Source organism: Echeneis naucrates, chromosome 3, assembly GCF_900963305.1.
Source record: "Echeneis naucrates chromosome 3, fEcheNa1.1, whole genome shotgun sequence".
Lineage (NCBI taxonomy): Eukaryota > Metazoa > Chordata > Actinopteri > Carangiformes > Echeneidae > Echeneis > Echeneis naucrates.
This window is the reverse complement of record NC_042513.1, coordinates 5555313-5582145: the sequence shown is the minus strand read 5'-3', so window position 1 is coordinate 5582145 and position 26833 is coordinate 5555313. Positions and strand designations below refer to the sequence as shown.

Genomic DNA, 26833 nt, shown 5'->3' with positions numbered 1-26833 from the left:
TTTGTCTTCTTTCTCCTGACTGAACAGCCTCTTAATCCAAATATCCATGCTGAAGACTTCCTCCAGTAACCAGACAGCAGGGGAGGCTCCATGTTACGATAAAAACATATGTTAATGCTGATACTGCCACAAAAATCTAAATCAGTCTTGACCTATTCTTATTCATTTATGCATGGCACCAATCAAAGAAGCCATTACTGAGAGTGAGGGTTTAGAAAGCAGGTCGTTTCTCAAACGTCATCGCAGCCAAGATGGATGCGGTTAGTGCAGTTACCTTGGTAACCACGAACTGGCCAGGACCCCCAAGAATCCCCGACCTTATCACACAAACCCACACAGACACACACGCATAAGCACACACACAGAGAAAGAGTCATAAAAACCCTGTCTTGGATGAAGAAACTAAAATATCGGAGTGAGAACAGATAGACAGAAACCTCACTGTGAGAACACATAAAGCACAAACAGAGCAAATTTATCCATCTCCTCTCCTGCTGTTCTCTCTAAAAGTCTAAAAGCTTCTTTTATTTTCTTTCACTTGAGCTTTATTTTTTTTCTTAGGAGACAGTCTTTCTGCTTTTAGCAGAGAATATGACACAAATGTGTGTGTGTGGTTTGACTGTGTGTTTCTGCTGTAAGTGCGCACTTGCATAAATCTGGAGAACATGATTGAATACTTCCAGGGAAACTCACCATCCTGCCTTTTAATGAAATGAAATGCCTCTAATTAAATTTACCTTTCTTGAGCAGAAGTTCCACTAACTGTGAGCTTTTTGTATTTTTTATTGTATTGATTTTGGGGTCATAGTGGTTAGCCCTGTTGCCCCACAACAAGAAGGTTGTGGGTTCCTTTCCCGGCCTGGGGCTTTTCTGTGTGGAATCTGCATGTTCTCTCCGTGCCTCCCCGCAACCCAGAAACGTAAAAAGCGACAGTAGATGAATTTAGAGAAAACACAAGAAACTTGTGTGACAAAAAATGGACCAGACTCAGTGATCACCTTCCTAGCAACAAACTTTCACCCTGCTCTATGTTCCCTACAGATAATATCCAACTAGGCCAGTGAGCGGTGATAGCTATCATGTCTTTGGGGTCATCAGGTGGGAACTTCCTTTCACCGGTGTTTCGTCTAGTTAGGCCCACAACACCTCCAGAAGGCTAGACCGTGAACACTGGCGTCCCAGCGTCACCCCCTAATGCCAGCCATCACCACTCCTCACACAAAGACAACCATCTCAAACGGCACGACTATCACCTACTCTGACCTCTCACCAACTGCACCAGTGAAAGCGGGGTGGGGATACAGACCCTGGTTCGGGTAGGGGGCATGAAAGTATAGAGGGTGCAGGAGGTGGAGGCAATACAAGCTGCATTAGTAGATTCAGCAACTAAGCTCACCTAAACAGTCCTATACTCAAACAACACCAACACTCCAACACAATGAATGAATTGTGTTTATTTTACTTCCTGTTCAGATATTTTCCCATTTATTTCCAAAATGAAGCAACACATTAAAGTCTGCTGTCTGAACAACTATATGATGACATGAAATTTTGTGCAGCCATTCGTGGTCCCTAGAGGATGAAGACTATAGTGATCCCCTGACCGTTCTGCTGTAACCATGAGGTTGACAAATGTGTTTGAGAGGGAAACATAACATACTGGGGAAATCAACATTCTATCTTGGCAGTTAGCAAGCAGGGTTGTGGACTCTTTTTTTAGGCCATTTATTGAATTCTCTCTCGGTCTGACTGAGACTGACTGAAGAGCACCTAAAAAAGTATGCAATTACTCAAGTGGTAAATTCTCCTGTCTTCATGAGCCTCCAAAGGAAGCTGAAAAGCAGCAGACCATATTTTTAGTGTGCTACTGATTAAGAGTGCCAATCAATATTTCTAAGTTTGGCTTTTGAGTAGTGAGAGCTGTTTTATTTTAATGAGATTCCTAATTGGTTTAATGAATTGGCATTTCACTCCACTTTGCAAAATACTAAAACCCTGCTCTTCTGATCTTGATGCTGATGACAGATGCTCTAAACATGGATAATAGGAATTAGGAGAAAAAAAAGATATATTTCACCAGGAACATTTTTCATGTGTGTGTACATGTTCCCAAAATAAAGACAAATGAAGGTGAGCTGGAGAATCAGGGAAGCCATACTCCTAACGCTTGTGTGACAGTTTCAGCTCTACCCTTCAAGCAACCTTTGCTGGTCACAAAATGCATCCAAGTGTGTGTGCAATATGAGCCACGATGGGGGATGATGCTGCTGTGGCTGCAGCTCTACAGATTCTCTGCACCGCAGCCTGTCTGACTGAAGCTCACGCTGATAAAGCTAACAGGCATGGACCTCCCTCCTTGTGTTCCCGCTGTTCCAGCAAACAGTAACATTCTCCAGATCCCCTTTTTCTTTTACAATATCAGTTTCTTACAGTTCTCCCTTTTCTCTCCACCCACCACCTGCCTCTCCTTTCTAAGCCCTCCCCCCATCTTGTATGTCATCATGCACTTTGCAGCTCAGCAGCACCTCACAGCCGTTGCCATGGAAACAGTGGGACAACAGCAGGTTGGCTACTGCTGCTGCCTGGGGGCGTGGCAACTGAGACACCCTTTCCTCCTCTCCTCCCATGGATGGAGGTCTCTGGTACCTCTGCTGATTTCTATATTAATGTTGAACTTAGTGGCTCTGGTGTGCAGCAGCCATGGCAACGAAGCAGTAGGTCAAACACAGGTATGGCAATGCTACAACATTCACACTATCTCATCATATGAGGACGTATTCATGTTTTATGTCATCATTCTGGATAATAAACAATTAGTTCCTGACTGTTCAGCAAACACGCATGCTTGTTTCCCACTCTGAAGTCAAAGGGGTGCAACACCTTCCTGCTATTTACAGACACAGTCTGAGGAAAAACAGTTCATAAACAAACTGTCAGAATCGTGTGGCAGGAAGTGTGAGTCAGTCCAAGTGCATATTGGGAAGTTCAGACTAAACTGAATGGTAGGCACGAAGGGGAGATGTTAGTCACATCTCAGTAGATGCCATCATCATCATCATAAGCAAGAAGATATTATCTTGCTAAGGACATGCACCCATTTGCATATTTGAACAATCAAACTGTGATTAAAATATGAGCAATTCTTTGAGAACAACTTCAGAAATTGGCACTGTATGTACAGAAGATGCAACCAAACATAAGAAGTAAAGACACTGAGCAAAACAGTCCAGTCACCAGACGATAAGAGATGACGTACTCATACTTAGAAATAAATACCAAAAAAAAAAAAAACCTTGCACATGGTTAATTTGAAGGTAGATAACACTGAAGATGTCTCTCTGACCCATAAAGAGCAAACCAGAGTAATAAAGAAGAGATAAATTATGGAATGAGATCACAGTACCAACGCTGGCCTGGAGGATTGAATTCACTGCTGCGTATGTATTTGTTATTTGTTATATGTGGTGTTAAATGTAGGTAAGAAACAAATATATCGATATTTAGCTTTTATTTGTGTGAAATTCTTTCGCAGTCTTCTTCCGGCGAAACATTTAATTTATGCAATGTGATTGATGTAAAGAAGGACAGACAGGTGGGGGTGAAAAACATTTGACCTGGTTCTTTGCATCACAGGCATCTTGGGAAGAGAGCAGACCTGATTGGTAGAGTGTGATTCAAGCGGAAAAAGACAGAGAGGTGAGGAGAGGATGCTTGGCGACTTTTCTTCATGCAGCTGTGAGTCAGATAATTCTGCTTTTAATTATCTAGATATATTTGGAGAGTGGGAATGTAATTCAACACATGACCAAATCTGTTGCATCCAGTTGATAAAGCTTTGCAGCAAGAAGACAACAAATTTACCAAGAGGGTGTAGACGCTACACAAACACTATAAATCTCAGTGAAAGACAGAGGACAGATCTCATTGTTTCCCACCATGGTGAGGTGCTTTGCTCAGCCAAAGAAAGACATTTCTTCCTATTTTAACCCTAATATGCTGTGTTTGATACAGTAAACACATTTATGAGACAATCGCCCTGACAAAATGAGAGAAAAAGAAATTGAAAAAGGGAGCTGTTTGGAAAAAAATACAGATGCAGATATAAAGTTACAGATGTTCCAGATGACCAAGGAGAAAGGTTTTTGTTAGTGCCTGAATTGAGTGCAATGCCCAATGTAACAAATATGACATAAACAAATAGGTAAATATGCTCTTTTTTTACATTTTGTATGTATGTATGCATAAAGACTTCAGATTAAAAAATGTGTAATTTTCTGTCCATTATTTCTCTGGTCAGGCATTATAGGGTTAACTGTGAGTCATTTTAGATCCATATATCTAGCAGGAAATAAAATCTCAGATTGAATGGTATGTTGCCAAAGCATGATTATAAGGTTGAAATTAATCGTATGATCCTAAATTTAAGGTTTTTATATATTTCCATTTCAAACACTGTAAATTGGCTTTATTAAGACAAAGGAGGAAAAAAGAGTAGAGGCAGATATATTGCAGAACTCTCTTGGATATTAAGCGTAGTGCAACTGCAGCTTTAAACTTCTCCTGTAAGTTCTGAGGGACAATTTTGGGCCTGAGTCGGTCATAATTCAGGAGTAAAAGGCCGGCGCTTTCAACAGTGTGTTGCAGCAGCAGCAAGCAAGACACATAAATCCATCCTGGATATGGCTGCAGTGGCACCAACAGCTGAATCAGACTTTCAATCCTGCGCTGACAGGATTATCTCGCCCTGCAGCCATCCCGATTTGACAGGAGAGTGCGGCAGACAAAGAGATAGTATGTGCTTCTATGTGTTAACTTGAGGTTTCAAGGGTGTGTAAAATGTGCCCTCTCGTCTGCATCAGTTGGCTCAGGAGGACACCAAAAATCCTGCAGTCTTCTTATAAATATTTCAGACTATTGTTAATGTTTAAATATGTAATGTAATGTAGCTGCAGCTGTATGTAATCTATGCTGACCAGCTCCATCCAATCAAAACTGAATCTGAAGTTGGAATCATTTTGAGAGAAAAACAAAATTTACACTGATAACAAATATTTGATTTCATAGTTCAAGTTAAACCTGCATGTAATATTTTATTTAGTAACTGTTAAACTATTAGATCTGTAAATAAGTTTGGACTAGACTCTATAGAGTTTTCCTTCGCCGGCAAACACTTCATCCACTAATGAGTCCGACGCCATCAGTCACTGGACTTATGTGCTCAGCACTGAGAGAAACATTCACTTGCTACAAACAGTATAAGTCATTAGAAGAAACAGAGAGAAAAAAAAAAAACACACACACAAAACTGTCATTCACAGGGAGACAGCCGCTGAGCGCCACTTTCAAGTCAAGAAGCAATTAACGCTGAGAAAGGCCTCTGCGAAGGATTACGGCCTCAAGCTTCATTCACTGCCTTGTAATTTCCCAACCACACAAACGCACAATGCGACATATCCCCCTAACACATAGATGAGCACTCAATGACTGAAGATTACTGATATAGGTCTACTGTGTGAGTGTCACCAGCCGTGATCCGAAAGAAATTAATTTGGGTGACACTCAAAGGACGGATGGCGAATTTCAATATTCACATTACAGAGTGAACACATGGCTAAATAGTGATGACTGCAGTGAAATGAGGCAGCTGGCATCTGTTGTTCAGCCCTGATTAGAGAAACAGGCTTCCTCCCACTGTGACTTTGCTTTAATCAGATAGCAGGTCTTTATGAGCGCATGTGTGTGGCATATTTACTCTACATTATAGGAAAATCAACTATAAACTCAAGTTAGGGAAGGACCACAATCTTTTGGTGTCACCATCAGCATCAGCCTGAGTTACTCCGCTTATCTGAGTCTGCTGCGTTTCATTTTTCTTTTTTACGAAAAGCACAATTTTATGGTTGTTTAAATGTTTCCGTTCAAGTCTTGTCTCACAGGACATGTCAGCGAGGCAGAGCAGCCTTTGGTGGAAGCAGTTCATATGTTACAACCTCTCACAAGTTTTGAAGAGAGTGGAAGAGACTGGCAACAGCACCTGCAAGGACTTACCACTTCTCCCGCTCCGAGAGTAAAGCAACACCAAGTGATTTACAGCTCTGCTAGCACCTAAAAAGATGAGGAGACTGAATATAAAACAGCCGGCAGGCTAATGTGGATCTATGGATTTATGGGCGGCAGAAGCTGTGGTCAGCAAAAATTCATTGTTGAGAAAAAAAATTATTATTTAACTCTCAAATCTATATCAATCTCTACTTCCGTGTTGTTCACTGAATAATAAATGAAGAGCTCCGAAGAGCTTTCATGTCTCACTAATAATGCCTGCTGTCTACCACTGTGTATTTAACCAGGTTTTCTTGGACCAGTTAAAGATTAATGTTCATTTCAAATTGGAGTTGAAAGAGATCTGAATTAAATGAGTTTGATGAGTGAAGATATTGCTTTATTAGTATTAGGTCAGAAATAGACAAGTGTTGGGGATATATCCATTTTAATATTGACAAAGGTTACCAATGACTGTGTTCAGGTTTTAGACAAAATTATCTGCAGTGACTTTGGAAACTGCGTATTTCTTTTAACAAAAACCATCATCATCTTTCCCTCATGTCCCTGGCTGAATGTGACAGTGTTGCTCACCTTTCAGTCCAGCCTGACCGCCTCCTCTCTGCTGCTGTTTCAATATGTAGGTGTGTCTCGCCATTACATTTACCCCAAACACATTGGTGGCTGTAGTGTATTTTATAATTGCATAACAGAGTGAATGAAATATGTTTACACTGATTTTGGCGGGTGTTGATAAAACCTTACCAGGCAGTTTGGCCGGTGATGCGTGAGGCAGTCGTGTCGGTCAGAGATACTCATTGTCAAGCTCGTCAAGATTTAACTGGCGGCTCGTGTGGTAGCCAATAACAATATGGTAACACAGCCAATCTTTTTTTTTTTTTCCCCAAATGTCGCACATAAATATTCAGTGAACACTAAACTACAAACACCTGCATTATATTTCTCCTTTCACTGGCAAACCTGGCAACGCAGCGCGCTAACAGCATTGTTTACAACACTGTCACACTTGGTGACGTCACTGTAGCTCTGCTAGCAAGCGTGAGATGCGGGCGGATAATTGATCGATTTCTAATTTTAAAAATGGCGAAAATCAGGCGGACAGACTCATAGAGTTGTAACGAATAGTGACGATAAAGAGTCTGAGGAAGCAGCAAACGAAAATCAACATGAAGACAGCGGAGAGGGGATAAGCAGTCAAACGTCAGGTGTTCTGAGTAAAAGCTGTGTGGCTCTCCTCTTGGCGCTGCTCTGCCAATGTGGCTCTTGTGAAATATAGTGAGGGTCACTGCCCTGCGCTATGTTTTGTTCTCGGTCACTCTCAACCCAACCGGTCAAGGCAGATGGCCGCCCCCCCTGAGCCTGGTTCTGCTCGAGGTTTCTGCCTCTTAAAGGAAGTTTTTCCTTGCCACTGTTGCCAAGTGCTTGCTCATCGGGGAATCTTTTGGGTCTCTTTAAATGAATTTATAAAGAGTTTGTGAACAAAAAAGAACAAAAACCCTGTATATACACATGACTACCTCGTACATACAAACATGCTAAGAAGTTTCAGAGTGAAGGTGCTCAGCGGGGATGGCTCCTTACTCGATGGCACCTCGGCAGTGCCCTGGAGGTGGACTGGCACCTCTAACCACCACTCCACAGGAGTCCACGCTGTGCATTTCATTGTCCGGGCTGGAACCTGAACCGGTGACCCTCAGGCTCTCAAGCCAAGTCCCAACCCACTGAGCCACTGCCGCCCCTTACCATGCCACATTCATTGATAGAAGCACCAAACTTTTAAAATGATCAATAAGCCAGTGGAGCGATAAAGCAAGTTTTTCTACCAGCAGATACATTCCTGTAAAATTTGTATGTACCCTGATATGAGACACTCAAACACATAAAACTTCCTTCTCATATGAGGACATTACATGTTGGGTTCTCTGTGTTTGTAACTTAGACTCTTCATCCTAATCCTTGGAGAATTTGCCAGTTTTCTTGTAGGTGCAAAACCAAATTTTAATGATCAGTGTATAATCAAGATGGCCAACACTTCCCACCAACAATTATACCAAATAAAAAGCTCAGGCCTCAGGAGGTTAAAGGCCATGTTGTTGCGGCCAACTCTGTGACGTTTTCCCAAACTTATCATTACCAGAATAATTGCACGACAACACCCAAGAAAAGCATTCATCACAGCTAATGAACCAACTTAGCTTCATTTGAGTGAAGTTGTTCATGCAGCACGTTCATCATTTCATCAAGGAAAGCACAAACAGATGAGCAATGCTGACTCCGAGCCCACTAAAATCACCAGTGTGGTCAGGCGCAAATTTCAAACAGCACTACTGATTACAGTGTTCCACGATTATTTAGCATTTCAGACATCCACTACACTGTCAGTAAGACAGCAATGGTCACATGAAAAAAAATCTTTTACATCAGCACTGTATTCTGCAACTTCATGTGAAATGGGTGCCCCCTAATTATTTCTAGTTTTAATCTGCCAGAATCAATGTATAACGTGTGTGCTTTTGTGTGGTTATCAAAGTGTGTTTAAGTTACAGAGAGAGACAAAGGAGGGGCATCAAAAGTCTTTCCAAGGTAACTGGAGTAAGTTTTCTTTTCCTTTTTTGCAAAAGTTTAGGTTTTTACAAGAAATTACATCCCTTAAAAAAGTGCTACATCATATTGCTTGGAGAAGGCCCTGAAGGCATAATCCTTCTTCAAGCATTAGGATTTATGGTTTCTTATCAGAGGTAGTTTTTTAGATATCTAGGGCTTTTGGAAAATTCTCAGTTTGCTCTGCTAATGCATATTTTCTTGGTAACACTTCAGGTTACAACACACAAATTAAAATAATTATTTGGACTACATTGAGTATCAACAGGGAACCTTTGCCAAGAAAAATATGTACAATTAGCACAAGGGACGATGATAAGAGATTAGGCAATAAGATGGCAACTGTGCAAGCACAGTAAAACTCTTACTACAGTAGATCAAAAAGGAGGTGGTAGGCTGGGGAAGTGGACATTGGTCATTGCAATGAAATTATCTACGGTATTTAGCATAAATATTTTGAGTGTTTTGTACACACACACTGCACATTATTGTCGTTATTTCAGAACTACAGGTGCAGGCATAAAATAATTGAAATATTGATAAAGATGATAATGGAAAAAAAATGCGGATCACTGATGTAATTGTGGGATCGTATGTGAACTGATGTTTAAGAATGACCTGGGCACTGTCTTATGTTTTTGTAGGGAAAACATAAAATGTTTAGGATTTTCCAAAAGTATTGGATGATATTGGTGACAGAACCCAACAAGTAAAAATACTTAAGTTGTATTAAAGTTAAAATATTGGGATAGGTTTGCAAATGATGCAATGTGCTTTTTTTTCATTCACTCATTCATTTCAAATCACTGTAAACAAAAAGAATTTGTAAACTGTTGGCCGTGATCAAATGTGTAATGAGTTTTCTCTTCTATAAATTACTCCTGGTGAGGAAGATTATTCTGCGCTCCCTTCCGCTCCCCCACGGCAGCCCACCTTCCTCTGCAAAAAGTTTTTACTTAGATTAGTTATTATGTTGTTTGTTGATGATGATGTGTGCTGTTTGTGTGGAGTCAGAGTGATATTCCACTACTGCCGCTGTGCAGTTGTGTTTTGTTTGTCCAATCATTTTTAATTTCACGGCTGTGTTAACTTTCAAGGACATTTCTGCCCCAATTAATTTCCGTCCCACCATAACGTTGTCCGCAAAACACCTGAGTAAAGCATTACTGAGTGCACAAGGTAAATGTCACCTGAATTACACAGATATTCAGCACTCTGGAGTATTTTAATCTCTTCCTCTTTGTAAATACCTTCCTCCTAATGGAGAGAAAAAGCAATGGGCTACAGCTGCACTTATGACAAAATGTATCCAACCTACGGGAGCTTTGTGCGGCACAAAACCTCCCTTTAAGATACATTTTCCCTCCATCCTCTGCTTTGAAATATGCCAGCTGCGTGTTTCCAACTGTCATTCTCTTGAATAAATGAATGCACAAACCAGAACCCACATTTCATGAATATTATTAGGGCTGGTTTCCCACACAATAATCATTAGCATATAAAAATAATTGGGAAAATCCCAGACAGGGATCCCCCAAGTGAGGGTCCTCCCCTTTCAATAAAGAATGAAAGACAGAAAGAAAAAAAAAAAAAATATCATTATTTAGGTATTTTTTCCACCTGGCTCTAAAGGGGTCTACACTGCAGACTGATCCATAAGAGTCAGTTCAACTGGATCACACACACACACACACACACAGACAGAACCAAGTGCTGTGCAGTGGACCAACACAATCCCTAAAACCCCCTCAATTTTTCAAAGTGGCCTCACAAATCAATGTGGATTACTTTGGGAGAAAGCATTGCTCATATGGCAGTGCATTTCCTTTACCACATTACAATATTGCCCTTTTGGGAGGCTTCGGTAATTTTGTCTATTGATCAAATCATAGACAAAGATCACTTTAGTGTGTCTTAGTTTGGGCAATAACTCAAAACACAGAGAAAAAAGCAACACCATCATCTCCATGTCCATGAGAAAAACACACAAATTCATGAGCACACAAACCCTGCACTGCACAAGCACACTTTGATCACACAATCACAACACTGTAGCGGTCAAACCAGTCTCAGGTAACATAATGTCAAATAATAAAGGGATTATCCCTGTAAGCCAAATGGCCAACATCTCCACCACAACAATGGGTGTCACCTTGTCTGATGTTAGCGCAGCCGACACACCGCAGTGATGAGAAAATCTGTGAAATTCAGATAAGCCAACAATTCAAACGTGAACAATTTAAACTTTAAATGAATAGTTCCATATTTGGGGAAATACTCGCATTCGCTTTCCAGCTGAGAGTTAGATAAGAGGACCGACACCACCCACATATCTGTCCATTCAATATGAGTCTTCAGCCAGCAGCCAGATAGCTTAGCACAAAAACAAGGGAAAAAGTAATGAAGGCTGAAAGGGGCTGAAGGGGAATGTGATTTTTTTATCTCATATTTTTCAGCCCAAAGAGATGAAGCACTTTGCAAAACTATGAAAAGCATCATTTGTTTGTTCTTACATATGCTGATTTCCTCGTGTGTTATGGCCTGTGAAGGAAAAGTGTGTGTTAATCACGTTAAACACAGAGTCATTTATGCTTTAACTAAATTCCCTAACAGCACACAAGACACAGACTTTAACTGTGTGGGAGCGCCTCATCAGTGTTTAACTCGATTAAAGCTGAGGTGGGCTGGTTCTTCCAGAACCTCACCAAAGCTTTAGATGAAAGACGAGTCAATGCCACATGAAGAGAATCGATTCTTTGAGCAGTCGCGTTTCAGACCTGCTGCTCTTCCTGTATGCCTCAGACCTCAGACTGCGGCGGGGGAGATGCATATGAACATCATGTGACCTTGAAAAGCGCCACAGCAGGGTCTGAGAGTCAGACGCACACTGTGAGGTGAAGATGCTAATAATGGGGAGTACTGTCAACACTTATTACATTCGCCTGCTATTCATCTCACGCATATTTGCTCCTCTGTTTATTTAAAATCAGCTGTACTTTAAAAAAAAAATAAAAGGAAAAAATTTATCTGTGCAGCAAGTCAGAGGAAAGTCTGAAATCTATTTTATGTCCAGATGCGACATCGGCCATTATAGCTCCTGTGCAACAACATCACTGGCCATCTTTTCCTCACTTCAGGGCTGCAAGTAATGATTTTTACTTGTTAATCTATTATTATTTTCCAAAATAATTCGAAATCATTTGAAACATAAAATTGTGGCAATTGAAGAAAGGCCACATATTTAATTTGTTTTGTCCAACCATTAGTCCACAACAAAATGATATTTAATATTTGACTCTGCAAAAGGAATTTAAAAAAAAAGAAAAAAACCCACACACATTCAGCCATATGTAAGAGGCTGCAGCTTGTGATTCATCAACATGAAGGATTAAATGGTTAGTTGATAATGTCACTGTAGAAATATGTTTCTATTCAAGGATAGAAGGTGTGAAGAAAGTTAAGGCATTAAGGTACGCAAACAATTCACAAAGGGAGAAACCCAATCTTCAATTCCCAGCAATTTAGGGCAATTTTTTACACCATGCATCATATTGTGATGACAAACTTCAAATCTTCAACCATCACAGTTCACTTCATCTTTCTGAGTGTTTTTAGATTGAAAACTAGTGAAAAAAAAAAGACCAAACAAAACAGGAAGTGTCCTCAATAGTTGGAAAATGGCTGCCAGGCAACGTCGGCAAAGTGATAGTTGTACTTGTGGCCTCCCCTCAGCTCCAAACCTCCTCCTCTACCTCCAAGCTGTCAGGCAGCAAGGCTTCACTAAGTCCTGTGCAAGTGCCAACTAAACACACAAAAACAACAATAAACACAACCATCCATGACTGTAATTAGCTCCCACCAGCAGTTAGCCAGCGAGCCATAGCAACAGACTAACAGGATGATGCTGCTGCAGCTCGTCACTAATGAAAACAGACCTGTAGTATCTGCTTCCTGACTCATGGAGGACAAGGAAAGTCCGTCTGGGTCAGACTGCAGTTCATTAGCAGCTAGCAGGACTTTCCCTCTCTCGGTAAAGGCAGAACACAGTCGGCTCCACAGGACACGAAAATCAGCGACTGCTGCGGGAGTCATACCAGTGAAGTACTGTTAGATCTGCTTCCAGTTTCAGTGTGTGCTTCATATTCCGAGCAGAAAAGAGGCAGAAACGGCTTCCACCTGAATGCCAGTTTACGCAACTGGGCTAATTTGTGGGAGGGACAAATAGAAGCAGTCACACGGACAGCATGTGTGCTGCCAAATCACAAACAATAGCACACACCAGAGTGGTGTGGCCTTCCTTATTCAGGACACAATTACACAATTACTGTTTAACTTTACACAGGAAATAGGTGTTTTCTGTGATTTAGATTTAAGGACCATTTCATGTTATAATGGTCAATTTAGCTACTTTCTAATTATCTGTGCAATATATGTGTCCAGTTTTCCTCTGCTTTAAAGCGCAGTGGCGCTCCTGCTGCTTTTTGAAAAAGGCCAATCGCAAAACAGACCTATCAAAAGGAGAATGCAGTGGCGCATTGTCTCTGCTTCAGTTTTTAAGGGAAAATAACCTTCAGAGTATAGTCACTGACACAGCAATCCCCTCCAGATGCTTATCACTACCCCCATGACAGAGGAAGAGCAGCATGCCACCCCATTAAAAGGGACACAATCTGTGCTCTCCATTGAGACAAAACCGATTGGAAACAATGATTGAAAAGTTTGCCAAACAAAAGAAAAGACATCCTACCCCAAGATATCATCTCCCAGAAAATAATCCTATAGTTCTTTTTCACTAAATGATATTACTCTATCTGTTTTAGAACGTATGTAATGCAGATCTGAAATAATCATAGAGCAGTACTACAAGCCAAAGAAATGTAATTGAACACACAGATGAGTCTTTTCATCTTGCCAGTGGGGACATCTAAGTAGAAAACACTGATGTGTCTTTTCCAACAGGACATGGCTGATTGGCTACAGGCTTCAGGGTAATCTATGAATACAGGGAATACAGACTTTACACTTCTGTCAAATTGTAATTGTTGGATATTTGAGTGAAAAGTACAAGCTTTATCAGATTGCACCATTTTTATTCTACTATTCCTATGCACAGACCAGGGTACAGCTTCCCACTGTGGTGCCTCATCAAACATAATCATTAGTGTTCAGTGGTGAGATGTCCTCTTTGCTGCCCTAGTAACTTGTTCTGGTTGGGCTGCCGACACACTGACTGCCTCTGTCAACACCCTGACCAAGACAAGAGAGGTGGGAGTTTGCAGCAACAAGGACTGCAGTGCAGATGGAAACAATGCAGGAGACCGAAAAGTCTGCTAACCAATCCACTAACTATATATAACTATAGTAGTAACTATAACTATAATCTCACGGCAATTCAATCTATTGTGGAGCCAGCAACATGTTTTTATTCACAAAGGTTCAACCCTGAATTGCTTTCTTCTGAAAGAATGACATTTTGATCAGATCCTGATGTTTCAAAGGACTGCCACGCTGCCACGTTTGAAGCCCACAGCTTCATCAAACATGCACTGAGCTCTGCTTTCATGTGTTCTGATCAATCAAGTGTTTCGATTGCCGGGTGGATTGATGACGTTGATGATCCTGGAAACTCCAGATGAGCTTCAGGGACGAGGGTCTCTTGGGACCTCTCACAAGAAAAAGCTTTATTGTTAATTTTTAACCATTAAAAACATTCATGCTAGAAAAGAAAACGGCACAAAGCTCATCTGCTACACTGACAGTAAAAGAACAAGCATCATATTTTGCATTTGATTGACACGTTTCCTTGGTGAGTCACATGTTTTTTTTTTTTTGTTCGTCTGTCAAATGTCTGTCCACCTAGGAAAACACTAGTGATGCTGTCTGAATACAATTGCTCAGAACAATATATTCTTTAATTATTGGTCCTACATGAATAGCATCTATTCAAATTCAGATTTTTTTACCAGAAAAAAACAAAAAACAAAAAACACTTTGAACTGATGAGCTGACCCTTAGAGCCAAACTGAAAACTCACACAAATAAACAAGAGACAAGCAAATGACAGCAACTTCTTTGCCAATTTGACAATATAAACACAGCACAATTGCTGGAAAAGGCAGAAAATGCAATTAAATACACCAAGCAGGGTACAAGTAAATGGAGATTTGATTCAACCTCTCAATACCATCAGGAAGGCGTCTAAATTTATTCAGCTGCATGACAATGAAATGATGGAAAGAACAAGGAGTCCTGCATCGTATGGTCTGGATCCCACAGGGCCCGGATCTCAATGGAGTCAGTCCGGGTTTATTTGAAGACACTGAAGACACTGGGACAAACTAAATCCACAGAGGATGTGTGTTCTCCAGTACCCTGCCTGCAAGTACCTGGTAAAACTGGGCAGGAGAGTTTGTGTTATCTTAGAAACAAATGGTGGTCACGCCAAATTTATTTCTTTAATTTATTTCATTGGTGGTTTTTCTGTTTTCTGCACTTTGTATGAAGTTCATCTTTAAAATTAGCCTTAAATTTTTGCACCACACTGCAAAATACTTGGTGTGGGACAGACGAAGAATCTCAGTCTCATACTTCAAAGCCTAATTGACAACCTCTGGTCAGGAGAAGCAGATAGTGGAACAGATTGTCCTCATACTTGTCTGGTCCAGTCTAACTGCTGGCCATGTTCAGCAGATAAACCTGTGAGCTGGTATGTTGAACTGTTGGACAAAGACACAGTTTTTTCATCGTCCTGTCCCAGCTAATAGGAGGAATACAGAGACGGAAGACATGGCCAGACTCATTACCCCATTGCACCACAGCTGTAATTGACTTCAACCAAAACATTTCACTCTCTGCCCTCATTCCTCTAATAGAACTCACTTTTCTCCGAATCCTTTTTGTTCTTCCTTTGCTTTCACATTTCTTATTTCCTCTCTCTCTCTCCCTCTCAGCCACTGTCATGCCACCCATGACAAGCTTTTTGTCGCTCTGATCTCCACGTGATACGAGCTCTGTCTCTTTCTTACACTTGCTAAGTTTTTCCCTTAAATCTCATTTAGGTTGCCAAAAAAAAAACACTCTCACACACACACACACACACACACACACACACACACAGTTCCCAACCTCACTAAAATGATGGTGACTGGCAGTAAGACATAGTAACTGTCTCTGGTTACCATAATATCCACCCATGATGTGGTCCAAGTCAAAGTCAACATTCAGCAACAGAACAATACCGCTCCAACACATACAGGGCACTTTATTAGGTACACTGCACACCTAACATCTTATAGCCACTACTTCTAATCACAAAGCAAATGTTATAATGGCCTCCCTGGTCCATTTATAGAGGGATCAGGTTTTTATGCTGATCGCTCTCTGGCTCGTTTGTCTTTCCTAAGTATGGCGTTGATAGATTTGTACGATAAGAAAATCTTACAGGCAGCATGTTATAGGTTTGCCACTTTGCCCCTGCAGTGCTGTGATGGAGACATATGCTGAATAAAGAGTTATCTTAGATTAAGCTGAAAAGGTTTGCTGTAGTTATGTAGAGTTTCGTGTTTTAATGCAGCAAAGGTTTGGACGCACTTCCTCATTCGAATGAACAGGAAAGTGAACTTTTGACTGGTAGTGTACAGTCGATACATGACAGCAAAAAAAGTACAGAGAGAATAGTGAAACAGAAAACTAACATTTTAGGCTGAAACAAATTCCTCAGTTTGAGTTTCTAATAAGTTTCGGTGACAGTTGTGCAAATTTCTGAAATCTAAAATTTAGATGCATAATCCCTGAGGTGTTCACTCCTGCAGCCAGCTGAAACATGGATCCTGCAATGATGTAACCACCAGGGACACAAACCAGCACTGAGCGGGATCAAAAAGAATGTAGATTATAAGAGGGAGGGTGGGGGATGAGGCTTAGTAACCACACCGAAGCCAAAGGAAACACTGAGCTGGTTAGGAGGGAGAAGGAGTGTTTGAGGCTGGTGGCTGATCAGCAGCTCTCTGCGCTCCTTTGAAAGGAACACCTGAAGATTCATCCCCTTTGGCACAGGATCACAATCTGCAGCTCCCTTTGTCTGATTCAGTGTAAAACGCTTCCTCCATTTATTCAAGCATTAAAAAAAAAAACAAAAAAAACTCATGAATTAAGAGAGACAAAACAGCAGCTCCCACACTCTACTCTAGCCTCAGGACGATTTCAAATAAATGAGCATTTAGCACGTTCACCCTCAGCAAGACACAGAAAGGAAAACAGATTTTTCCCTCCGCAGAACCTGTCATCTCATCCTGATGTATCACAGCAAGAACTACAGGGAGCTATGCAGGCAGCTTATATGGAGATAAACATGCATTTTCTTAAGCTGGAAAGACGGAAAACATTTTCACTGTTGATTAAGTATAAATAATTACAAGGAGAAAATCCAACAATGAGTGCACAGACAGAGGTTTGTTTAGTTATTTTCGGCAGTGGAGAGAAAACAGATTCCATCTTGTTTTATTTGTACGCTTGTTCCTCTAAATGTCTCACCAAGATGTGTTAAACTGTCAGATCAAGTAATCCCGTCCTATATTCTTACTCTCCTCCATATTTTGTCTGTTTTACACACATATACACACATGGAGCGGCATGCAGATACACAAAGTCCTTGGAAAGCATCCAGAGATTTGGCCTGTCTCTTTGTTGCCAGCGCAGCATGTATTGATGAACCAACTGAAACCACAAGGTAATGCATCATTCAGGCTATTATAGATGAAAAATGGCTTTAAGAATATGCTGCTGCACTCCACCAGGACACAATGCTGTCAGTGTTATATATATTGTGGGTTTGTGCTCTCTGATCGGATTACCTTTTGTACACTATTAAGTGCTGTTAAAGATTTGACCCCTGACAGGCAGAATTTACTTTCACAGCTCGTTTATCTAAATGCACCTCGTCCATGTTTCCCACTACCAGTAGGAAATTACTGTAATTTTTATTATTCTTGGTTGATTTCAGAAGGTACAGAAAGCTAAAGTTTTAATTTAACCTTTGTGTTGTTCCATTCACAATGAAGCACAACACAAATCTCTCGCAAACTTTCTTGAAGACTGACTCGTGTCCTTGCACCCAATGACTGATGAATTTGCCAGCGCTTTTTTTGATTAATCCAGTAATCAAAGTTTCTAATAACTCCACAGCTAATCTGCTAATCTGATCAAGAGAAAATGTATTATTTCTTCATCAAAACAAACAATGAAAAAGCCTCAAAATTTTAAAACTATAAGTAGACAATTTTTGTTTGCAAAATGATGAAAAAGATAAAAAAAAAAATTATAATTGTTAATTACTTTTAATTAATTTTCTGTGGACTGACTAATTGGCTGATATCAAAAATGTGTTGGCAAATATTAATGTTTCCAAAGAAACACATAGCAACAAAACTGTGCGTATCGTTTATTCACAAGACAAATTCACACTGTTGCATGAGCTTTAACACGAAAAGAAAAAGAAACTTAGAAATGATGAAAGGAAATGAGTGAAATGTTTAAATGTTGCCTCCCCCATAAACATACAACAAAATACTGCTAAATCTGCTATAGAAAAGAGGTGCAGATCATCCGACAAACACAGTGGGAGGCATTCTGACACAATGTGTACGCAGCCTGCACAGCAGAACCAGCACACCAGCAGAGCAGGAAATGCTTCAATTGTCCTGAATCCCATTATTTCATCATGCTTGTCATTAAAAGTATTTTATCCACGATTTCTACTAATCACCTCCTCAGATGACCTTAATATTTTTGGCACATGCACATGAATACTACCTAGTTGAAATATCGAGCTGCATTGTGCCATTTGTTTTTGTGACAGCCGTGTTTGGAGAAGAAGGACTCAGGTTATTTGTGAATCTGTGGCCACTTTATGTATATTGTGTGGGTGACCTCGGCGAGGGAAATATTAATTGAACAATAATATAACAGCTTATTTATCAATATGGAATCCTTTTCCAGATAAAAGGAGTAAAAGGCAACAAGGGCTATTGAGCAGGATGATTTCATAACACTGGCTTTGATTGAATTTTTCCTCCTTTTGGAAAAGAAAAAGGAAATCCTGACTTAAATTGAAGCCCATTTCATGTTTTCTTGCTCCCTACAAACAGACTAAAAGCTGTGTTGTTGCTTTGTAATGTTCACTGGAAAAGTACCAAACCTTTTCCGGGGTTGTCCTGGAGCTTCTGGTTAATCTTTCTCACTGCCTGATTAACCTCCTAAAGCAGCTTTCACCACAGAGATCAGTTACATTCTGAGAAGGTGTGTGACAAACAGACTGCACAGGCAGACAGAAATGTTGTTACATGTTGCTCTCTTACAAGAATCTGTCTCAAACAACACAAATAACCCCCTTATTCCTCAGCTGTGTATCTCACCCTCTGGTCTTTTTTAACAGGTAAAGGGGGAGGCAGTCAATGAACGACCTGCATGTCTGCTCCAGCTGCACACAGACAACAGCACAAATGCACATACCTATGTCCTCCCCTCCCACGTATTTACAGCATAAAAGCGCCATCCAACACACTACAGATGCTAATCATAGAACAAAGAGGGGCTCCAGTCAGCAGGCATTCCCATTGGTCAGCTATAGAGAGCTGAAGGCAGCGATGGCAGACACCTTTGTTACAACAGGAAGAAGTTATAGCTGGGACACAAGTCAAACACATCAACAAAGCCCTATTTGTCTATCTGGCCGCTGATATCAGACCGTCACGCTGCAGATGGCCTGTCGCAACATGACACTGAAAAGAGCTGCATTTTATTTTTTTAAAACCTTTGGACATCTTCACACAGGTCAGAGACAGTAGGAGGTGGAAATCTGTCACGGCTCTGGAAGCTAAACCTCCCCAAATAAAAGACGAGTCTGCTTCATTGAACTTTTCTTTCCTGTCAGGTTTCACATTAACAGAGCAGCAGAATAAATGTAAACACAGGTGTTGTGCAGCACCTGTGAGCGTTTTCCTCAGCGTCACGCCCTCATCTTAAAAACCAACAGAAGAGAACTCAGAGAAGATGTTCGCCTCTGGAAGTCTTCCATTTCCGCTAACTGGTCTCTGTTCGGGTGCTCTTTGTTCCCAGCGAGTTCGGTTCAACCTTGTTGGCCTTTCCTATCAACAGTCTGCAGGCAGACCTGCTGGGAGCCAGGTCAGGGATGTTTGTAAAGAAGTGCAACATCAAGCGTTCTGTCAGACACATCCTGGGCTGCAGGTCAGACTAACACAGAGGCGCACTACAAACAACATCAGGCTTGGGAATGAAAAGGAGAATTTATGAGACAGATCTGAGATGAATGCACATACAAATATAACATGTATTCAAATTTTATCCCATCTGGCCTCCCATGTGAATATGCAGGGTGGATCGTGTTAAAAAAACAGCCAGAAAAAAGAGAGACACCACAGCCTTCATTAAACATGAACTAGCTTCAACCTTCAAAGATCAGAATGATGCATAAACGGGCCGGTTTGTGTTTTAGGTTTGCATACATCCATGAAAGTTACTGAGTAAAAACATGCGTAAACACTTTGCACAGATATGGCTGATCTGTGTGAGCATAAAGATCCACTACAGAAATACAGCACAAGCTGAAAATTACACCTGTATATATTCTGTTCTCCACATTTAACTGCTGGACATAACATGTCGTCTCCTGTTTCACTGAAACTTTCATTCTCAGTTTGCGCACTGAAGGATTCATCTTTCCACGTCACATTGGCATAAACCACATATTGAACCATGATGCAAGCGCTAAACTCTCCTCTTCGACAGATGAAGGTGAAAGAATGTTTTAATGTCAGGCTCTTTTACATCCTCTGCTTAGTGAAGATGAAACACGCAAGTGAAGTCTGAAATGAAGTTTGACGGCAACATGCAACTGGCCTGAATCATCTGAGTCAACATGTCTGCACAGTATGATGATGGTTTGAACATGTTGCTTCAGGTGATAAGTGGGTGAGATCATTTACATTCAGACTCGTCAAAGAACGGAGAGAAACTTTCACATGATAAGTCACTTTTTAAGCATCAAATCACAAAGCACTGCATATGCAAAATTTGAAAAGAAAATATCATTGCACTTCAAAAGGTAAGCCAAGTTTCTCTTCTCTGGATGACCCTGAGCTGTTTTCCTCTCTGTCACCGAGAGCTTCTCTTTTGTATTATTATTGTCGGTATGATGACTCACGCCCCATGTTTATAAAAACTTGTTGTATCACAAAACCCAATGTCAAACAGCAGGTGATACAATTTATATTGTCAGATCTTCCACGTAAACACAAACTCAATTTTTTTTCCTTTAACAATGTGTTGCGTTTACTTGACGACATAATCCTTGGTGAAAATCTGTTTTGTTTTGGCGTGGCTCCATTGGATAGTACAAGAGAGTTGAAAAAAAAAAAAAAAAAAGAAACCAAACCACAGGCTGGGCTACAAAGAGATTTGATCATTCTGTTCCCAGCATCCAACACATCTCATCAACCAAAATTATGAAAGAACAAGTGGATGGTGGAACAAGATAAGGCAGAGTGGGGCTGTGTCTCCACCATCAAGACAAAAAATTAAGTGAAGCTGAAATATTCGAACTGTGCTCAATCACTGAATGTGTGTGTCTGTGTGTGTGTGTGTGTGTGTGTGTGGTGGCTGTTCACCCCACCATTATGATCCTCACTGGTAGCACTGGAGTGGGGGCAGGATGCTCTGGAGGGTCCTCAGAGTAATGAGGAGCAGCATGCTGAGAGGCCCCTCACTTATTATGGTTAAGGTGCAGCAGGAAAGTGAATTACAGCTGTTGAGTGACACAGCACGACAGACCGATCACTACACTACACGAGGCCACAACGCACGCCTGCTTCAAACACAAGATGAGCGACAATGTAACACCGAATACCAACAGGTTGAGTAAAAGCAGAAGCAAACACAAGCGAGATGGCTGATGAGAATCCATCTAATTACCTGATCAATATGAGATTTAAGAGCGAGGGACTGTCTGTTCTGAGGCTGTGTGCCGACCACACTCCATTTAAACTGATGAGATGAGTATGGCAGCTGAGTAGGCACGTTCTCTACTGACAGCTTGGAATAAATGGCCAAATAAAAACACCAGTGTGGAGATTTGTGTGTTTCTGTCACAGCCACACTGATCAAATCACACAATGATGTCATTGCAGGACAAACTCAGGATGTTCTTACATAATATGGTGGTGTGAAGACAAAAGGGAAACTTTCATTGGGGTCACGTGTGAGGAGGATTTCTGCTGAATGTACGATCCAACCTGGAATTGTTGAAAGGGTCATTTATGTTGTTATTATTAATTATTAATCATTTCTAACTTACACATAATGTCATATAATTTTGGTTTTGCTTTAATATATTTAGGTTATCTTACTCTGAAAACTTTCACAAAACTGGACATAGTGAAGGGTGAATACAATTTGTACAGCTCACAGGATGAAAAAAGGATTAAAAACAGATCTGTCTGAGGCATCAGTGCCAATTTCTGAAAGAGTCTCAGTATATTCTGTCATCTAGAATTGTTTCCTGTAAAGAAACAGCTCTGGAGATTATCCATAGAGAAAAACTGTATTTATTGATTTATTAAATGTATTTTTTGTACTTCAAACTGCAAGCTACACAAAATGTCCCTGATATGGATATCTATGGAGTTGGAAAAAATTTCCCACGAAAATGTATTTTACCTGTGTGAACCAAACTACGAGTCTGCCAACTCCCTGTATCTTCATGACCTTTTACCGTATTTAAAGAAGATGCTAGATAGAGGAAATGCTCACACACTTATTCGGGCTATGACAATTCATATTGGCCCCTGCTATAGAAGTGTAAGGCTATTAGATTATTTTATTCAAATTTAATTTGTGTGTGTGTGCTCTTAAACATACAACACTGAACATCAAAGCTGTAAAATGTTGGAGTGTGGATAATCAGGATGAGGGACACAGAACAACTGATATACACAACATGTGTGTGTGTGTGTGTGTGTGTGTGTGTGTCTGTCTCAGGAGGAGAGAGTGCCAGGCTCAGCAGTGATTGACCTGCATAGGATGTAAAGATTACACCTTTTCTCCCTGCATCTTCCATGAAATCCCACACACACACACACACACACACACACACACACACACACACCAGTGCTGAATAGATGAAGATTTATCATCACCTTCCTCATTAACTCAGGTCACCAATATGGCTCAAATCAATGGATTAAAGGTTCAAAGCAAACTACATGCTCACAGATACAGATTATCCAGGAGCAGATGACAGGGAAGCTTGTCTCCAAGATATGAAAGGTTCACTAAAACAGTTCAATTCATTTAATATGGATTCCATTATTTGAGTGAATACCTATGTAAATGATATGTGTAGATGTGCATTTTTACACATTACATTTCCCCCTCTGACACATTTAGTTTTTTGTGATATGTTGCTTTTAAAGGTCTTTTTTTCTTTTCATGCACGACCACGAGTTGGACCCGCAATCTGCAATCTGACCGTAAAGTCTCTATTCTTCTGCTTTAGTCAAAGAGCTCAAAATGAACACAGATACATTTCACTAAAGATTGTGCAACAGATATTCATCATGAACTGTTAACTGCTTGAAGAGCATCCTCACACACACAAAGACAGAGAGAGGGAATTCTTTTCTTCACTGAAACTAGAATTAGATTATCTGATTCTTGAAAATGTGCAACATAGAGCTGAGCAACAAATAGCATCTTATTACACTGAAACGAAACTGCTGATTTTTCTTATATGCTCAAACCAAATTCTTGATCGTCAACAGTTTTCTAATCGAATCAGCTCCAATAGGCTGTTTTCAGTGACCAGAAACCTGCTATTATAAAATGATATTTAAACCAAATTGTCAAAACGCAAAATCAAATGTTCCCCTGGCAGGGCTAGAGGAATTTATTTTTTTTTTTAAACAAATCACCATATTTTTTCACGCAAGTCTTGATTTTTAATCATGTGATGATTTCAGATTTATTTCATAGAGTAGCTTTCAGCAGTTTAAAGCTCCTAACGTCCACTGCGATTGCTCGTAGGCAAATTATTTCCAGCACCAGACACTCTGCAGATGGAGGTCTGGTCACAACTACATTATCTGGGACTTGGCGTCGCTGTGGTGGATGCATCGAGCTGCCAGCAGGCTCTTTTGTTTTCAACACCTGCCTGAGTGAGTATTACACAAGTATGAACATAAAGGATCCTCTTTAATAGATCGCCAACGAGCTACAGTGGATGATTTCTATATTTCTCCAGGTGTTCGATGATTGAAAGTGAAAGTTGAAACTGTTTTTGGGGCAGATTTTGCTGTTTGTTTTTAAAATAATGTTGTGTTTAAGAACTACTGCAAGTATACATAATTGAGCAACTGATAAGACGCATCTGAGGTAAAACAAGGTGAGATGCAGCACATCCGGCTTTCAGGCCAGAAACAAATTCCTTACACAAGTCAGTCAGTTTAGCCCAAAGACACGATCAAGATGTTGACTTTTGCTCTGGTTTCTTACTATTCCCCCTAGAAGGACACACTGCTACACTCACTCATACACATTCACCACAGAAATGGCCCTTGCGCCACAGACCTCCCCTCACACTGCACTCTGGCCCACCACCACCTCTATAATTAATGGATCAGCCCTGCTCAGGGACTCTGGCAAGAAATCAAGGAAGTGTGCATTCATAAATATTTACAGAAACCACTATGAAAATTTCACATGTAAAATCACACAATTCAATGAGTCCAAACAGGTCTACTGTACACAGCTGCAGCACGCCGTAGCCTTCTCTGTGTCTGTGTGCTCCTGTTGCTGAGCATCCTCACACCAATTAGTTCATCTGAGACTGAAACATATGTATTCGGTTTTAATAATATAAAAATGCAAGATCATTTTTACTGCACTTTTGTCAGTAGTTTATGAGGCCAATAATGACAAGTGACAAACAGGCCTATTGTGCAGTCTCAACAGTCCACAGTCACCTGATAGTGTCCTGCTTTGACTGTTAGTCCACTTAAATCCACTACTCCCTTCTTGTTCAGGAGATAAACACTTGCATGAATTGATGATGATGAAAACAGAAATTGTTGTACTCACAGAGAAACCAGCCCAGAAAGGGCAGGAGTGTCTCACTCTGGGCGACGTGGTGAGAGCCAGAGCCGCGAAGCTGACGGCCAGGATGAGGCTCCCCAGGACCATCTGAGAAACCCCCAGGGCCAGCATGATCCTGGTGCGGGTCCGGTACTCCCTTAGCCGGGACAAGCTGCGGGACAGCGACGCCGGGCTCAGGGACCCCGGGCCGCCGCCGCCGCCGCCGCGGGGCAGCGCGTTCACCGGCATTTTCAATGAAGGATACGGGCGACCGGGTGAATGACAAACAGAGCTGCAGGAGAGGACAACAACATCCAACACGGGCTGAATCGGTGTGTATCCGCCTGCAGGGCGCCGGGGAACAGGTTCACTGCCGCTCAGAGTCCGACAGCAACGATCCCCATCAATTAGGAAGAAGAGGAGCCCCAATTAGAGAGGCTCTGCGGCGGATCGGAGCAGGAAGGTGAGACCGGCCACCAGATGTTCACCATAACACACACTTACTATTACTGCCTGCAAGGCGAAACACTGCAGGTTTATCTCGGCAACAATCCTCAAAAGTCAAAACGCAAAATTGCAAAAAGCAGGAAGGCATCATCCTGCTGCCATCCAGCCTGCAGCCCCGTCACGCTGCCATCACCGCTGCGGGTCCCCAACAACTCCGAGCCACACAGGAGCCCGGAGGAAACCCGCAACCCGAGTCAAACCCAGACGGGGAGAGACATTAGTCCGATTAGAAGAGATTATGCGGAATTTTGCGGGCTCTCTGTCTCTCTGTCGGCGCCTGAATATCCGCAGCCAGTCGGTCGTCCACAAACGGCCGCAGAGCCGGAGCCGGACAGGAGACGCTCACTGCGCATTGGAGATGTGCCACAGTGCGCGGCTACACAGCTGCTTCACCACTACGGGGGAGGGGAGGGGGGAAGGGGTGGGCTCTACAGCAGGCAAAAAAAAAAGAAAAACCAACAAAAAAACCCAACCTACGCGATCTGTCCTTGCTGCTGGTGCTGAGGTGGGGATGTGTTGGTGGCATCATGACCGACACAGGAGCCTGTTTTTGGTGAATTAAAGCGCTCCATCAGCGCCTCTTTGGAGAAACAGAAAAACAGTGTGACACCGGACTGGTCCCCTCCATTAGTCCGGTCCAGACTCAGGGAGGATGGACGTCACACCTGCAGAGGACTGGGAGACAAAAGGATGAGCTGCTGTCAATATCAATGTTACAGCAAAACTTTAAGACCTTGCAACTGTATAATCTCAGCATTTACTTCTGTTCCTCATCAAATAGATTTTACACCCCAGACAGTCGGCCAGAGTACGAATGGACCAAAATGACTGAACCAGAAACATTGAGGTGTGTAATATCCTGAGACATTGTACCACACCTGGAAGACTTTGAGTTTCTGACCTTGTGAGGCGGATTCATTCAGCACAGCTGCGCCACCTGGCGGTGGATCCTGAGCCATGCTGCTGTGAGGGCCACGGCAAACAACACAAAGTACCTGAATGATCAGTTAAATGATTAAATTCATCTGCAATGGTTCTGATGATTATACCTCTTAAAAAAAAGAAAAGAAAAACTTTTTTGTAGTAAAATCTCTTGGTTTCAAACTGTGGTCCTGACAAAGCACACAATTTCTGATGAATCCTGACCTGCATTTGGACTATTTTATAAATTAAGCAGTTGATTATTTAGAGATGAACTGATTACGAAAATAATCTCTGATCCTGATGAAATAAAAATGCTAAAAAAAACAAAACAAAAGACACCGAAGATGTGATCAGCTGAAGTGAAATATACAGAAAGGGGCGGGGGTGTCAGGGGCTTCTCCCAGTATGAGGAAGGGCTCAGTTTCCTCGGTCTGTGCGCGTCTTGTGCTCCCACACAGGGTGGTGGGCCTGGGGAGCCTGGGCCCTGGTGATGGGCTCACTCGTATTTAGGGAATGCCCACATGCATGTGTGGTTTCACTTGCCAGCTCATGTTGGGTCACATCATGAAGAATTCACGCATCCTGCCAAAAATGTGCT

At 41.5% G+C, this 26833-nt stretch overlaps 1 protein-coding gene across 1 annotated transcript in view; it reads right to left on the bottom strand.

The window, feature by feature from the left end:
- The window catches only part of fam189a1 (family with sequence similarity 189 member A1), a 64642-nt gene extending 38988 nt beyond the window's left edge, over window positions 1–25654 (bottom strand). Inside the window, exon 1 of the mRNA XM_029498546.1 lies at window positions 24811–25654. Within this exon, the coding sequence (XP_029354406.1) occupies window positions 24811–25053 (243 nt within the window). The 5' untranslated portion in view covers window positions 25054–25654. The remainder of the gene's footprint in view (window positions 1–24810) is intronic.
- Between the last annotated feature and the right edge of the window lie 1179 nt (window positions 25655–26833).